Source organism: Panthera pardus, unplaced genomic scaffold, assembly GCF_024362965.1.
Source record: "Panthera pardus isolate Hobbes unplaced genomic scaffold, ASM2436296v1 HiC_scaffold_20, whole genome shotgun sequence".
Taxonomy (NCBI): Eukaryota; Metazoa; Chordata; class Mammalia; order Carnivora; family Felidae; genus Panthera; species Panthera pardus.
Genome location: NW_026526766.1, coordinates 66,533,927 through 66,552,311, shown reverse-complemented (window position 1 = coordinate 66,552,311; position 18,385 = coordinate 66,533,927). Strand labels below are relative to the sequence as shown.

Genomic DNA, 18,385 nt, shown 5'->3' with positions numbered 1-18,385 from the left:
CTCAATAAATCCAAAATTGAAAGGGAAAGCACCATTTTTTTTTAAACAAAACTTTCCTATTTAAGTGGTTTAGTTTTTTGGCTGGTTTTTTGGTACCTTTGAAAATTCTTCAGGTTCCTTTAGATCTAATGACCGTGTTGCAAATTCTAGTAGTTCTTCTGAGTTCTCCAACGCATTATTACATTGACTGAGCTGACTCTAAAAAAGAATAAAAATAAATCTTTAAAACAAATTTCCTATTTCCATGAGGATCTTAACTGTATATTGTTATAATGAACTTACAATTTGAATAGCAAAAATTGAACAAAAATATTTTAGAGAGGTGTTAAAGCAACATAATCACTAGTCATATATGTAAGAAATTTTAATTATTTTAATACATTGTACTTAACATCTTTCCATAATTTATTCAAAATAGCTTAACTGCATACAGATATAGATATACCCATCATTTAAAAACACAAAAGAAAATAAAGCAGTTATAAAAAGTTGGGGTCAAATTCACTTAAAGATTCTTCTCAATCAAGGTAATCAGAAAACTACGAACAACTTAGTTAACTATCAACAATTTAAATTAAAATATCAAAATAATTCATCTGCAGACAACATCCTCTATAAATGAAGACTAAATTTCTTGATAATATTTAACAATTTAAACTAAAGTTTATTAATCAAGTTAAAGGTACATTCAGTTGAGCATAATTTTAATATTCCATTTATCACATTACTCAAATAATACATACTACCATAAATGATAATTTATAGTTTCCAAAATTGGGTAACACAGGAATCACAAATGGAATTGCCAAGATTTCAAAAAGAATAAAGAGGAACAAAAGATGGTAACTGTTACAGTGATGTGCTCTGTTATGGTGATGTATTAATTTCAAGTACCAGTCTTTCTTAGTTCTCTTCCATTCTATCATTTGTGGTCTAAAACTAAGCCCAGTCATGAAAAACTATTGTTAGTGATACCTTTAAACAAAGAAACAGATATATTTCTAAGTTTTTAACGTACTCAAGATTTTTCTTCAGAATATTAATATCTATTACTATCTTTCCATATTCAAATCTACTTAGGTTTCCCTTAAGATCAGCACTAAAGATAAACTATGGCTAATTTTCTTAGTTTCTGGATGTGTTATATTTTAACTTTGGAAAAGTAGAATAGTTTTATCATATTTTGGGTTAAAATAGGTTTTCATGTATTATTCTAAGAACCCAACCACAATCTACTAAAAATACTACTCCTTCTAGGAGTAAAACTCTTATGAGTTCCAAAGAATAATTAACAAACCACCATTTGAAATATCTCAATTGTTGGAGAGCTTTATGAAAGGTTTAAGCAAAATCACAGAACAAAATGGTAGCTATAAATGGTCTACACAGGATCACTAGGGCAAACTAAGTTAATATAGCTTTAAAGTAAGAAATAACAAAAAGAATAAGGAATATATCTCAAGTAACCATTAAAAGAATCAAATCTGAGGTCAAAGTTTAAGATAAAATATCTTATTCTAAGAAAATGTTATAAATTTGCTTTCAAGTCAAGAGGGAAAGTTAAAAAGAGTACAAAGGAATTCAATTTAAAGAGCAATAATAACTTGTCAGTTATTTAGAGGAATTAATAAAATCTTAATGAAAACAACATACTATCGAGTTTGTGAACCCAAAGGAAAAACAGAGATACTCTACTGTCTCCAACTAAAGAAGAAAATGGCATCAGTAGCCAAGTTGTGATTCTTTTTAATGTTTGATTTTTAAACTATCCCAATAAACCTTTAATATTTGAATTACCATTAGGCTGATATCACCATAACTTTTCCTTTGACTCATAATACAAAAACATCCTCAAGAATGAACTTCTGTCCACTAAACTTATATTTCAACAACTCACAGTCTTATTTATAGCGTATTGTCCCCTCAATATCTCTTGATCTCCCCTAGATCACTATTCCTATGAAAAAAAAAATTGCCAAAATTTTTGTGGCATTGAGGAACAGCAAGTATTAAGAGTTACAAAGGATAATCAAGTGTAAGATTTAAAAAAAAGAAAAAAAGAAAACAATGGAATCTCTGGAAAAAATGAAGATCTCAAGTGATGATACAGGAAGAGAAAAATCATCTAACATCCTTGTAGTGACCACTTTGAAACAGTACTTGGAATTCTGCTTCTATTTTCTGCAATGTTCTGAATTCTCCATCGTTATTCAACAGCCAGTGATGAATCTGATAGAATACTTGACAAAAAAATCAGAGTAAAATCATCCCTTTTAAAAAGAGCCCAAATGTAAATTTATTTTTTCAACGTTTTGTTTTTTTTTTTTTTTTTTATTTTTATTTTTGGGACAGAGAGAGACAGAGCATGAACGGGGGAGGGGCAGAGAGAGAGGGAGACACAGAATCGGAAACAGGCTCCAGGCTCCGAGCCATCAGCCCAGAGCCTGACGCGGGGCTCGAACTCACGGACCGCGAGATCGTGACCTGGCTGAAGTCGGACGCTTAACCGACTGCGCCACCCAGGTGCCCCAGAGCCCAAATGTAAATTTAATGGAAGACTTCCATGAATCATCAGCTCAGTGGCAAAAAAAAAAAAAAAAAAAATTATCATGTAATTAAGATTCACAAAATCCAAAGTAAACAAAGTTCATCTGAGACTATAAGAAAAAGAGTTTAAATAAATTTATGTAACCCAATTTTCTATTAATGGCAATTTAGTCAACAACTAGAAACAGAAACTTAATAGTTTATAAGAGCAATAAATGCAGCTCATTCTAAGAACAGCACTGTAGATTTTACGTGTACACACATATATCCAGCTCTGTATATGGCTGTCAGAAAATAAGTTCTGAAATTAAAATATCACACTTCTTTTGCAAGTCTTAAAGACATACTTTAAATCAAACTCCACAATGGATAGAAATTACCCCATTCTGAAAATCTCAAACATCTTGAGTTAATAAAGAACTCTTCTTTTTTTTTTTTTAAAGCTTATTTATTATGTTTAGAGAGAGAGAAAAAAGAGCAAGTAGGGGAGGGGCAGAGAGGGAGAGAGGGAGAGAGAATCCCAAGCAGGCTCCACACTGTCAGCACAGAGTCTGATGTGGAGCTCAAACTCACAAAACCATGAGATCATGACCAGAACCAAAATCAAGACTTGGACACTTAACTGACTGAGCCACCCAGGCACCCCAAAGAATAACACTTCTAAAAATCAAAACCCACATGCCATGACATAAATGATACAGATCTATCCTCCAAATCAGCACTGACTTGGCTTCAAGACGATTCGAAGACTCTTCCAAACTTTTGAACTTTGATGATCTTAACAACTGACCAACCTCTTAACTGAAATACCCCCTCTTACCTTTATTAATTAAGCTTTTCCTCCCTCAAAGCACTTCAAATCAGTTTCTTTTCTTTTTTAAGTTGATTTATTTATTTTGAGAGACAGCGTGAGCAGGGGAAGGGCAGAGAGGGGAAGGGAGAATCTCAGGAACCATGAGACCATGACCTGAGTTGAAATGGGAGTCAAATGCTTAACTGACCGAGCCACCCAGGCACCCCAAAAATGAAATACTGTACTCTGAAGTAAACTTAACTAAGGAGGCAAAAGACCTATACATTTAATGCTATAAAACTAGTGCTGAAAGAAATTAAAGCTGATACAAATAAATGGAAAGATATCCCATGATCTCAATTGGAAGACTTAATATTATTAAAGTGTCTATACCACCCAAGTCAATCTACAAATTTAATTCAATCCCTATCAAAATTTCATGGCATCTTTTTTGCAGAAATAGAAAAAAAAAAAACATGATAAAATTCACAAGGAATCCCAAGGGACTCCAAAGTGCCAAACAATCCTGAAAAAGAAGAACCAAGCTGGAGACCTCACTCACACTTTCTGATTTTAAAATTTATTACAAAGCTACAGTAATCAGGACAGTGTGGTACTGGCATAGAGACAGACATATAGACCAGAGCCCATACAGAGCCCAGAAAGGATCCCACACATACGCAGTTAAATGATCTTTGATAAGAGTGTCAAACCACACAATGAGAAAACCACAGAATCTTTTTAGACAAATGGTGCTGGAAAAACTGGATACTCACATGCAAAAGAATGAACTGAGACCCTTACCTAACACTACATACAAAAATTAACTCGAAATGGATTAAAGACCTTAATTAATACAAGCCCCAAAATTATAAAACTGATAAGAGAAAACACAGAGGAAAAGCTTCATGACACTGGGTCTGCAATGAATTCTTGACTATGACACCAAAAGCAAAAAGAGACAAATGGGACTATACCAAATTTAAAAATTTCTCCATATTAAAGGAAATAACACAGTGAAAAGACAACCTACGGGATGGTAGAAAATAATTACAAATCCTACATCTGACAAAGGGTTAATATCCAGAATATATAAAGAACTCCTACAATTCAACAACAAAAAACAACCCAATTAAAAAATGAGCAGGAGGCCTGAATAAACATTTCCCCAAAGAAGACATACAAATGGGCAACAAGTATATGAAAAGATGCTCAACATCATTAATCATTAGAGATGCAAATCAAAGCTATGATGAGATATCATCTCACATACATTAAGATGGTTACTACTGGAGTGCCTGGGTGACTCAGACGGCTAATTACCCAACATCAGCTTAGGTCATGATCTCGCGGTTCATGAGTTTAAGCCCCGCAAAAGGCTCTGTTCTGACAGCTCACAGCCTGGACCTTGCTTCAGAGTCTGTGTTTTCCCCCTTTCTCTACCCTTCCCCTGCTTGCACTCTGTCTCTCTCAAAAAAAATAAAATAAACATTAAAAAAAAATAAAGATGGCTACTACCAAAAAATATTTAAAATATGGATGAATAGGTGATGGTGGTCAATAGGTACAAATTTCCAGTTATAAAATAAGTCCTGGGAATGTAATGTACAGCACGGTGAATACAATTAATAATATCATATTGCACATTTTGCAACATAGGCCTCAAATTCACGACCCCAAGATCAAGAGCTGCAGGTTCTACCAACTGAGCCAGCCAGGTACCCCTACTGTACTGTATATTTAAACACTGCTAAGAGAGTAGATCTTAAAAGTTCTTATCACAAGAAAAAAAAAGTCTGTAACTATGTGTGGTGATGGCTGTCAGCTAGACTTACTGTGGTGGTCATTTTGCAATATGTATAAATAGCAAATTATTATATTGTACACATAAAACTAATAAAATGTTATAGGTCACATCTCAATTTAAATAATAATGATAGTAATAATAATAACAATAAAATAGAGGGGCACCTGGGTGGTTCAGTCAGTTAAACATCTGACTCTTGATTTCAGGTCATGGTCATGATCTCACAGTTCGTGGGATCTTGTCCTGCATTGGGCTCCATTCTTTTTTTTTTTTTTTTTTTAATTTTTTTTTTTAACGTTTATTTATTTTTGAGACAGAGAGAGACAGAGCATGAACAGGGGAGGGTCAGAGAGAGAGGGAGACACAGAATCTGAAGCAGGCTCCAGGCTCTGAGCTGTCAGCACAGAGCCCGACGTGGGGCTCAAACTCACAGACCGTGAGATCGTGACCTGAGCCGAAGTCGGCCGCTTAACCGACTGAGCCACCCAGGCGCCCCGCATTGGGCTCCATTCTGACAGCAAAGCCTACCTGGGATTCTCTCTCTCTGCCCCTCCCCCACTCACCCTCCTTCTTTTTCTCTCTCTCTTCCAAAAATAAATAAAAGCAGTTAAGAAGGTAAATCTTAGGTTTTTAACCACAATTAAGAAAAAACAAGAGGGATGCCTGCCTGGGTGGCTCAGTTGATTAAGCATCCGATTCTTAATTTCACTCAGGTCATGATCTCAGTTTGTGAGTTCAAGCCCCACATCGGGGCTCTGCGCTGACCTCACAGAGACTGCTTCAGATTCTGTGTCTCCCTCTCTCTCTTCCCCTCCCCCACTTGCTCTCTCTCTCTCAAAATTAAGTGACTTTTTTTTCAATGTTCATTTTTTGTTTTTGAGAGAAAGACAGTGAGCAGGGGAGGGGCAGAGAGAAAGAGACAGAGGATTCAGAGAAGTGGGCTCTAACATAAAAGTAGTTATTCACAGAAATTCGCTGATTTTTGCTGTCAAGAAATCAAGTACTAAATAGACTTAAATTATTCATATTTAAATAAGCTGTATGATCTCACCTGTAACTCTTGTGATTTACGAGCTTGTTCCTGCTTGATACTGTTAATCATACTTTCTTTCACCTCATCCAAAATAGAATATAAACTATCAAATTCTTCATCTAACTCTGAAAGTATGTTAGAAGAATTTTCCTGTTTAATAAACAAAACAATGATTTTACTCAAGAGCTGTCAAACATTTGAAAATACTTATCAGAGAATAGATTCACATTATAATCCATCTCAGCCTAACATCATATAAACAACAAAATCTAATACTTGACATAGGCTTTAAAAACAGGTAAATCCTAGAAGATGGTTGCTAATGCGGAGAGCACTATCTCAGTTACGCTATGAGTTAAGCAACTTTTTATGAACTAGCCTATACCCTCTTCATCTTTTAAAGCAATGTTTCCACAGGACAATGTGAAAGTTTGTTTTAAGATTGCCACCTTTGTCCAGACCTTTGTCAGGTTCCAAGGCAGACCGTAAGCCAGTGGTTCTTTGTCGTGCATCAGAATCATCAATGAAGCATTTTAATGAAATATTCCAGAGATTTTGATTCCGTAACTGAGGAGAAGTTTGAGCATACAGGGATGGGACTAATTTTGTGTAAATCTTAAAATCTTTCAGGTTGTCTAAAACAGTGCATTTACATTAAGATATACAGAACTTAAAAGACCAAGCAATTCCTTATTGGATCCTAAGAGATTTATCAAACACTGAATTTTAGGGCTTTAAGCAACCTCAGAAGTTATCTTCTGACTAGAATTTGTAGTCAAACTCCTAAATTTTAGGAATTAAAATGCAGAAAAGTGATTTGCCCAAAGCCACACAAGTAGTTACCAGTGGCAGAATCAATAAAGCATTTCAAGCCTATTAACTTCCCAGAGTTCCTCATCTTCTCATTAAGCAAGACGCTATTTCAACAATAACTTAAAATATCTGTGAAACCTCTAGATAAGCAATATCCACACTTGCAGTAATTATGAGACAGAAGAAATTATCTTAGGCATTTTTCAACTTAGACGAATCATTCCATTAAGAGAATTGGCACCAGTTAAGAGACCTAATATGTAACAATCCACTGCAATATCATAAACCAAACTTTTGCTTATAATTTTTATAAAAATAAGTTATCATCTCACTAGAGTCTTATCAAAAGTGGTGTTAATCACTTTACTAATTGACTTACAGTGACAAGAACAAGTTGTGGAAAAAGAAATGTGCAGTCTGGTAGGCAAAAGACCTAAATCTAATCCCACATTAACCACTCAGTAATCAACATCTGAGTATGTACAGTATGGATTATCTGCCCAAACCTGGGACTGTTTCCTTAAGTATTCATTTTTTTCATTAGGCACTTTACTTTTTAGTTTTATGTTTTACTTTCTTCCAGTTCTATAAGCAGACCTCTTACCATCTACATTTTCCTTCTACTATTTATCATAAAAGAAATGTTTAGCATCCCAGTACTCTGAAGAAATATAATTTGCTCTTAACTGGAATTAGAAAAGACAAATCTATAATGGAAAGGGTCAAAAGCAAGCACTATACTATTCCTTAGCAGCTACAATTCCAGAGTTTTCTTTTTTCCTTACTATTTGACCTTTCCATGGAGAATGTAAGAATAGTAAGGAAAGCATTTTTTTATTTATCTGCCATTTAAAAACCCTGCTCTCACCTCCTTCAGTTTATAATCTACAGTTCATGGAGTATATTTATTTATATTGATTTGGCCCAACAATCATTCATTGTGACATATAACAAAACATTTTTTAAAGAGTCATACCTGAACTCCTTTTAGTGTTTGATTTAGTGTATCAATAAAGTTCTGAATTTCATCATTTTTATTTGCCAGAGTTGAAATGATCCTTTGTAGAGCTTCCTACGATTAAGATAAACAAACAAAAACATATAACATGATATTTTAATGAAAGAATTATAAATCATAACAATTCTCTAAACAAACCATATATAAGAGGAGCAATGTAAAACTTCAAATCGTTAAATTTCCAAAGGCCTGTAATTACAAAAGATGAGATATGTATTTATACTGTTTTAAAACCTCTTATTTCTAGTGTACAACTTAATCACTACCACACCTTTCATACTAAAAATGATCAATATTATTTAATATCAATGGTATTATTTTAGGTCGTAGGGCCATGGCCAAGGAATAGAACCAAATCCTTAAATGCTGCAAAAACAAATGGAACTTTTTAATACAATATTAGGATATGAGGAATAAAAGCAAAGAGGCAGTAAAATTTGACATTTAATTTATAAAAATAAAAAACATATTTTAGAAATATGAAAGAAATAATAAATTTGCAGCTAAAATTGCAACATTCATTGCAGTGTTTATAGATGTCATAAAACCATAATAAATAAGTAATTTTAGTAACAAATACCTCAGACTTTTTGATAATGCTTCCTACTTAAATAAAACATTTGGTTATTTAATCTTTCATACTCTCTAGATCAGGGCTGTACAATAAAATCTTATGTTATGATGAATATGTCCTACTCAGTAGCCATATGAAGCTAATGAGCTCTTGAAATGTAGACAGAACTGAGGAACTAAGTTTATCTTTTTTAACTTTAATTATTTTCACTTTTTATAGCTGCATGTGACAAGTACTGTCATACTGGACAGCACAGGTCTAGGTGTTCAGTAACTCTTCATGGGTAGTAACAGCAAACCCAAACAAGGTACTTGTATTCTCAGTAAAAATAAAATACAAGTACTTTTACTTCATAATCTTTCCAGAAGCACAAGCCTTGTTTCTGTAAGCACCTACAAGTGTAAATATTTTAATAATGCCCTATGAAACTTTGTAATAAAGGTTCTCCTCAAAATATAATCAGATATTGATAAAGGGCTATATATAAAGAGCTCAAGAAATAAACTGATAAAGGGATATTTTATATAAATGTTCATAAAGCATGATAACAGTGAAAAGTTAAAAATAATCACAACAGTTATCATTTAATTCTCACAAGAATCCCTGAAATAAGGAGGTATTATAATCATCCCTGAGGCTGCCTAAGGCTCTCTGCTGTATTCACTTACCTATACTATTACTTCCCATCCTCACGGATGGTGGTATTTTAGTATAATAACACAATGAAGTTATGCTATGAAAGAAGATCAACACCAAGAGTTAGCTTTTTATCCTGTTGGTGTTCCTCCCAGAAATGGGTACATACACCAAGATTTGAATACAAAGACAATCAGCAGAAAGGCAGAATGAAGCCAGGACTTGGAGGAGGGGTGTGGGACAGGTGTAGGAGTGAGAATGGTAATACAGAGATGTAGAAAAGGAGTGCAGAGGACTTAAGGGTTCCAGTTATTCATCCCAGATAGGTTCCATATATATTTAAAAACAACACGATGGAAGAGTAAAAATGGTTCTGCACAATCACTGGACTGTGTAGAGTAAGCTTCAATTAAGACTGGTCTCTTTCTGGTAAATGGACTGTAGCTGCCTCCCCTTTTATCACCCCTAATGGCAGGGCTAAATCTATACTGTACAGATGATAAAATGGTAGTAACTGTTAGTAAGGTAAATATTATGCTCAGTCTGTCTCCAAAGTCCATGCTGTTTACCACTCTAGAACACCGTCTCTCAGTCTAACAAATTTGCCCATCATATGAAATATCCACACAATAAATTATATATTCTTTTACAATTTTGGTTTGCTAAGACTCTTCAATGACATATAAAACTGCTAGAATTTCCACAGTAGAGTATCGCTGTTTGAGGTTTAGCTCTGCCCTCTGCTAAGCATACTCATGAACTTCGAGGTAAAGATTAAGAGTCTTCCAGAAGAGATCTTATCCCATGAAAAGGAGGAGCGAGGATCAATGAATTCAACCCAACAACAAATTTTCATCGCCAGGATATATGTGAGTTCAATAAAAACTGAAGGAAATTTCACACAAAAAAACTGTGAAACACTGGTATATATAAAGGCAGACCTAGTTCAGAGCCAAAAAAGAAATCTCCCTAGTACAAAACAGCTTTTCAACTTTTATTTTTTGTCTAAGTATAGTAGTAAAGTCTGTATTTAGGGAATTTTGAAGGAAAAATTCTTGGGAGATAGCTGAAGCATAATGCCCCAGCTAGGTAACCTCTAAGCTCCAAGGATTTTAATGAGAAGCCTCCCTACCTTTCTAAAGCTCCCTGCTACCTACTGAATATAGTCAAAGCCATCTAAATGTTCTAATTTTTGTTAAGTTTCCAAGCTAAATCCTTTATACTTTTAAGAGTTAACCAACTACTAAAAGTTAATAGACTCTGTTGTCACAGTGATGTTAGAAGGAAGAATACAGCCTTTACCAACTGTAATATTCACTAGAAATATAGTGAGGGCCAAATAGTAGCCACATCAAAAAAGTAAAACAGGTGAAATTAATTTTAATATTTTACTTAACCAAACTGATCCAAAATATTATTTCAACATGTAATCAAAATTTAATAATTACCGAATTCCTTTTTTCCTTCCTTTTCGGTACTAGATCTTCAAAATGCGACGTGTACTTTATAGTTACAGCACATCTCAGTTCAAATTAGTCACATTTCCAGTGCTCGACAACCATATGGAGCTAGAAGCTACCATACTAGACAACACAGCTTTAGAGGCCTAACCCATCCAAATAGCCCATATATTTCTAAGAGTGGGGATAGGGCAGATCTGCCTAATTTGCAATCAATAATAAAAAAACTTAAAAGCTTTCTGAGTTTTTTTCTTGGAATACTACAATTTCTATATATGCTTACCATACGCCAAATTCTTGAATTACATAATACCTGTACGTGAATATAAGCTAAAATGTTACAACCTGTACCAGAATTTCACTATTTCTCAGTTTTTATTTACGTAAATATTACCTTTAGAAATGGAAAAGTAATATTATAATATTACCACTCTCAAAAAAAAATGGTGCATATGCAGCTCTTTTTTGGGGATCCCTCTAATACCACAACAAGAGTAATACACTCTTCTCTTCTGTAATACTTAAACTGTTCATTGATGTTGGTTGGAGAAAAACATCCATGGCAATATTGGCATCTGACAAAAACAAAGCTGCACCTGAAGATACCTGACATGTAAGTTATACAAACTCAAAGAATCATCAGGATAATGCCGGGTTTTTTGTGTATGGTACTGCTCCATACCTCCAGGATAATACCCAGTTAATCTTATGGTAAAGACCAAAAAAAATCTAATGGTAAAGACTATTCCTTTTTAATTTATTAAAAATTCAGCTAATATCAGAAAATGAAAAATGACCTTTCTAAATCTGTATTGGCCCATGAAGTGTTAATAGCAATATTTCTGGAAAGAAATCCTATGATCTGTGTGTTAAAGCTATTCTATATTAATTAGTGGTATTATATATTAATTACCTAAGGCTTTAGAAATATTCTCCCAGAAAGTGGTTGGGAAGGGAGAGTCTTTAAAGGCTGATATAGGGGCGCCTGGATGGCTCAGTGGGTTAAGTGTCGGGCTTTGGCTCAGGTCATGATCTCACGGTTCATGAGTTCGAGCCCCACATCAATCTCTGTGCCTGGAGCCTGCTTCAGATTCAGTGTCCCCCTCTCTCTTCCCCTCCCCCTGCTTGTACTCTGTCTCTCTCTCTCAAAAATAAACATTAAAAAATTATTTTTAAAAAGGGCTGATAAAGTATTTCAGGGAAACATCATCTCATTCTTTGAAGAGAGAATGCTTTATGGCTCACATTTTGCACTTCACTGGGAGTTCTAGTACAGAATGAGAGTCTATCACAGAACTCCTAAATAAAGGGCCTACATCCGGAGAAAGACATCTTACCTTACTGCCAAAGTAGCAAAGACTGAAGTCTGAGATTCTCGGGGGCGGGGTGCAACTCCAATCTCTAGATAGAGAGAGCTTTGGAGCCTTTGCTGTAATATACACCACTGAAATGCTATAAGAGTAGACAAGCCATCTGTAGAAGGCTTTGGAGCCTCAGCATTTAAGGTGACCTGTACTTTAACCACTACCAAATGCATTAGTAAACATGGCTGCAGAAGAAGCAATCATCCAGATGAATAAGATAACCCAAAGCAACCAATGTGACCTTGGTAATAATCTAATACAGATAAAGTGCTGCCTCTACCCTAAGCTTAGAAGAAGAAAAGAGCAGTAACCTGAAAGTTCTTCAATGATAGGCTGCTAAAGGGCTCCAGAAGCTCTAAAGCTACCTTTCCTTTAATGTGGAAAGGATGAGCAAATGCAAAAGACTATAATCAAGAACTCACATTTAGTATTCTCCTATAGTGGAAGTTCATCAGGAAGGGCTGAAAAATGAATTATCAAGGGGACCAGGGCTTCAACCATTCTGGTCACCACAATAACAATGACTGGCTAGACTAAGGGTGAAGATGGCATGAAGACAGAAAGAACTAAGGAACTTGGAGCTCAGGAGAACTGGAAAACAAATGATAAGCAACCAAACTATTTAAGATAAGTACTACCACAAATACCAACACTTACAAAAATGAAAGGAATAGGATTACATGAACTGAGTTCTGAAACTTAACCCTAGCTTGTGTATTTGACATGAGGCTAAAGTTTTCTCTAGGTAGCAGGCATCAGAGAAGAGGGGTTATATACAGGGTTAGTGTGTGCCTAATATAAGAGGTATGCAACAGGAGGCTGGCTAAATAGGTACCAAATCCAGTAAAAAAAATTTTAAGTGTTTTCTAAATTTGGCAGGCAACATGCTAGGGCAGAATATCTATGTGTTTTGTATTCAGAAACAGAAAGAGAAAAGAATTAAAAGATACCATAATGCTTTGAATTTCTCCCCCCCCCCCCACTTTATCCCTCTAGGGCCTCCACAATTAATCAATAGCTTTTATAATGGAGACACAGCAATTGATAAAGAAGTTGAGGAGGAAGCACAAAGCTCCAAACTTCAATGAATTGTGCACAGAGTACCATTAGATACAGAACCTCCCCTCTGAGCTCCAGACTATTTTCATCCAACTGCTTACTCAGAATCCCTACTTGGCTGTCACCCAAGCACTTCAAGATTCAATATATGGGGTGCTTGGGTGGCTTGGTCAGTTAAGCATCCGTCGGACTCTTGATTTCAGCTCAGGTCATGATCTCATGGTTGTGAGATCGAGACCCACAACAGGCTCCTGGGATCGAGACCCACAACAGAGCCAGTTTGGGATTCTTTCTCTGGCCCTCCCACACACACGCACATGCTCCTTCTCTCTCAAAGTAAACATTAAAAAAACCTCAATATGTCATAAAGTCCCCCACAAACCTGAGCCCTCTCTAGTGTTCTATCTTTGCAAATGGTGGTACTAGCTACAAAATCAGAAACCTAGGCCAACATAACATCCTCTCCTCTCATTTGTGTTCTACACGTAGTCAGTAAGTTATGTGGATTTTTACCTCCTAAATAGTTCTGTAATCACCACTACTATCTTAGGACAAGTCAATATCATACCCCAACTTATACTTTTACAAAACGTAACTGGCTTCTGATCCATTCTTTCTCCCCAGTAATCAGTTCTATATACTGTAGGTAGAATAATATGATAGCATCACTCTTCCCAGATTTCAATGGCTTCCCACTGGTCCTTGGATAAAACTGAAAATCTTTTAATATGACCTATTAAGATGACCTTACATCATCTGTAAAACCCTGCACGATCTTCCCACTGCCTACCTCTCCTGCTTCAACTCACACCACACTTCCTCTTCCTTGCTATATACCAGCTGCGGTAGCCTGCTGTGAGTTTCTCTAACATGCCTTGTTTCCCACCTGGGAGCCCTCACACCTATCAGTCCCTCTGCCTATAAACACTGTTCTAAAACATATACGTGATCTCTATGTTAAAACAAGTTTCAAAAAGGTATAGAATGAGCTCATTGTGATATATATTGCCTCATTTCTTTTATTATCACACCCTGATGATGAAGGAGAGCAAAGACATCTTTCATCTGCTCTGTGGAACTCTATCAATCTGAAAGGATGCCTACAGGGGTCTCAGATTTTATCTCAGATCTTATCTAGTCTCTCATTACTTTCCAAAATAATTACATTTTGCAAGACTTCAGGTGGCCATGACTAAGAGTTCTAGGTGATATAGATCTGAAGATATCACAGTCATGAGATCAAGCCCCACATCGGGCTCTGTGCTGTCTCTCTCTCTCTCTCTCTCTCTCTTTCTCTCTCTCTGTCCTTCCCCATTCATGCTTTCACTCTCTCAAAATACATAAATAAACCCAAAAAAAAAGAATGTTAAAAAAGTGTATATATATATATAGGAGGTATGTTTCCCAAGGAAGTATGCACAGGCAATCTTAACCATTATCCTTTGGTCAAGAACCACAATTACCAGATACCAAAACTACTGTATCAGGATTAAGCCTCTCAATTACTTGATTAGGGAAATAGACTAAGGTAAGTGCTATGTTAACAACAACAAAAAAGGGGGTTTTATACAACCCAGCCAAGCACAACTGCAATCATTTCCATGGAATGAATCAAAACTCTGGGATGTACAAGGCATGAGGTACCCTCTTCAAAGGAGCATAGCTTAAAGTTATGCTTATCATCACTATAAATCATGTGAAGCCTCTTATGTGGATCCTGAGAAACTTAACAGAAACCCATGGGGGAGGGGAAGGAAAAAAAAAAAAAAAGAGAGGTTAGAGTGAGAGAGAGCCAAAGCATAAGAGACTCTTAAAAACTGAGAACAAACTGAAGGTTGATGGGGGGTGGGAGGGAGGGGAGGGTGGGTGATGGGTATTGAGGAGGGCACCTTTTGGGATGAGCACTGGGTGTTGTATGGAAACCAATTTGACAATAAATTTCATATATTGAAAAAAAAAAAGAAAACTGAAAAAAATAAAATAAATCTTCCAATGGAAAAAATATATATATATATATACATACGCACAATATATTTTAGTGAGAATAAAAAAAAATCATGTGAAGCAAAAGCACAATCAATAGTCTCTGAGCAAAATAATAAATAACACTTCTATACTCTTAAGTGCCTAGCACCATTTTAAGCTCTTTACATATATTAATTCATTTAATCCTCTCAAGAATCCTAAGAAGTAGGACACTATTACTATCACCATTTTCTAATTCAGAAGCTGAGGTATAGAGGTTAAGTAATAGCTTGCCCGGGATCTCAGAGCTAATATGTGGCAGAAACCAGGTTCAAATTAAGGCGGTCTCACTCTTGAGTCGGTACTCTTAATTATCACACTGTACTGCCTGAAAGTAAAGATCAGAGGGACATGAAAAGAATACCTAAGGGCACCAAACACACTACGATTTTACTTCAACACTGAAAAAAACTGAAGCTGATCAAAAGCTTGTAACATGTCCCACCCTGCCACATATAAGGACAACAAAAACAGCTATTCTTACACACAGACATATCATCTTGTAAGTCTGAGAACATGATGACTTTCAACATTTGAAGTGGCAAGGTTCCACTGGTTTTAGCTTAATATATGTGAAGATGACAAATTCAAATGTTGAATCTTAATTTTGCTGCATCCAAAAAAAAAACTACCAACTTGGGCTACTTGCTTGGAAACTATTCAGTGTAACAAGCTCCTGAAATTATGATTCAGAAACTTCCTGTTCTTAGAACCAGTGGCAGAAAATCATTATACCCAGGTTTATATGCTAGTCTGAATCTGAGGACCTCAATAACGATGTAGTCATAAGAACAACTTGAGGGGCGCCTGGGTGGCTCAGTCGGTTAAGCGTCCGACTTCAGCTCAGGTCACGATCTCGCGGTCAGTGAGTTCGAGCCCCGCGTCGGGCTCTGGGCTGACGGCTCAGAGCCTGGAGCCTGTTTCCAGTTCTGTGTCTCCCTCTCTTTCTGCCCCTCCCCCGTTCATGCTCTGTCTCTCTCTGTCTCAAAAATAAATAAACATTAAAAAAAAAAAAAAAAGAACAATTTGATGTAAGAGTTTTCTATCAGCATCTACTCACACCAAGAGAAGATTTCTGATTCAAATTCTACATTAGTTTTCTAGACCATTGAGATACACAAACCTAGAACCAGTGCAAATATCACTAGTCGATCTACAATTTAAGAGGGTCAAACTAGTATTATGGCCATTTCAGTAGTATTTACTAAGCACTTTCTATGTGCCAGGCCCTGTGCTAAACTGTTACCATGGCACATCTTTCTAATCATCACAATAGATTTTTAAAAAGTATCAGTGTTTGCATTTTATAGTTGAAGAAAAGGAAGGTTAAAGGAGTTAAGAAATTTTCTTAGGTCACATAGCTATCAAGTGGTAGTCACAATTCAAACCTAGAAGCTGCCTCCAGATCCTATACTTTTACACTACCCTAGGCTGCTTACACTGCCGGGGACGGTACAAAACAAGTATAGCATTCCTGCAATCAGAGAAAAGGGATCAATGAAGTCAGGATACAGCATTTCTGGAACATATCCTGATGCCACCAAGAATGATGGCACTTGCATCATGCCACACCATAGACTTCTCCTTTGAATTAGGTAATAAGAGTTGAAATCCAGAAAGTTCTATCCAGCTGGTAGCTAGACAATCAGAATCTTATCAGCTGACCATAGCTCTGCCAACACAAACAAGAGTATTGTGCTCAGAGGTGATGTGAAGAGGTGAAAAAGGAGATTATATATTGTTGAGAAATTCAGGAATCGATCATCACAAATAGCTAACTGATAGAAAGCCATGTCCTCTCTTAACAGCAAAACAGTTAGGAACACTGCCTGCTTACAGAGGCAACTGAGGTAATCCAAAGAGGAAAAAAAATCTAATAAAAGACCTGGTGGAGAATGCTGTCTTTCTGCCCTAAGCCCGACTAGGACAGAAGAGGTACGCCCCCTACAAAGGATTTGAAGAAATATAGTGGAGTCAGAAGCTAAAGAAGCCTTATCCATGTGCAGTGACCTCTGAATTGGCTGTTTCATTCAATGAAGTCTACAAAGCTCATATTCAGCCAAGGAAACCAGAGGTTCCATCACCTAACTGAGGGGAGGTGCAATGGGAATGAAGATAGGAGCACACCTGGGTACTGCTGGTAGTGGTATAAACTAACAACCCTTCTGAAAAAGAGCAACTTGGCAATACATATCAAAGATTTTTAAAAGTATACACACATTGACTCAATAATTCCATTTCTACAAATTTTTTTTTCCATTTCTAAAAAATTTATTCTAAATAAATAATTAAAGGTATAAGCAGAGACTTGGCTACAAGGATGTTCATTTCAGCATTACTTATAACACTAGAAGGTTGGGACTAACATAAATATACAACAAAGAGCACTGATTAAAAATCAAATAATACAGCCATACAAAAGAATTCTGAATTGTTAAGTGTTGTAGAATGATATTAACATGCTAAAAGATTCATAATATATTAAGTGAAAGGCAAACTACAAAGCAGTATTACCACATCATGATACGATAGTCTTTTTAAGGTTCTATATATGTTTAAAAAAAACTGGAACATAATACGTACAAATGTTAAAAGAGGTTATGTCTGGGTGGCAGGATTATGGGTGATTTTCATTTATCTATATTTCCTATTTTCCTACAATAAGCTTGTGTTACTTATATGTATAAAAGTGCACAGATTGGCTGTGCCAACACTTTATTATAAATTAGTACAAAATTAGCTACCAATCAACACATGTCAATAACTAAGACCAGACTCTGTTAGAACGTTGTGGCTGGGAAGAGTGCCAACTGAGGATATAATACATACAAGAAAGATGGAGACAAAATCTACCAACTTGAAAATGTTGCCCACCCTAGGTTGGAGTGGATTATCTATCACCATGGTAAACATTCAATATGTGCTTACTACATGAATAATCCTGCTTACATTCAGCCAGGCATTGCAAAGAAACATTGTATGGAAATTTAAAAAAAAAAGAAAAAAGAAAAAATCTGCTTCACTATTGACCCTTGAACTGCCTGGGTTGGAATGCACAGGTCCACTTATAAACAGAGTTTTTACAGCTCAGTACTGTAAATATATTTTCCCTTTCTTACAATTTTCTTATCATTTTCTTTTCTCTAGCTTACTTTATTGTAAGAAGACAGTATATGATACATATACAAAATAGGTGCCAAACAACTGCTTATGCTATCCATAAGGCTTCCGGTTTACTATTTCTACCAACAGCAGG

The 18,385-nt window shown here is 35.8% G+C and overlaps 1 protein-coding gene across 6 annotated transcripts in view; it reads right to left on the bottom strand.

The window, feature by feature from the left end:
- FSD1L (fibronectin type III and SPRY domain containing 1 like) overlaps nt 1–18,385 on the bottom strand; it is a 75,651-nt gene that overhangs the window by 47,964 nt on the left and 9,302 nt on the right. For all 6 annotated transcript variants that reach the window (XM_019454288.2, XM_053908150.1, XM_053908151.1 and 3 more), the window contains 3 exons: nt 7,970–8,065; nt 6,199–6,330; nt 97–198 (listed from right to left, as the gene is read on the bottom strand). In XM_019454288.2, the coding sequence (XP_019309833.2) occupies nt 97–198; nt 6,199–6,330; nt 7,970–8,065 (330 nt within the window). The remainder of the gene's footprint in view (nt 1–96; nt 199–6,198; nt 6,331–7,969; nt 8,066–18,385) is intronic.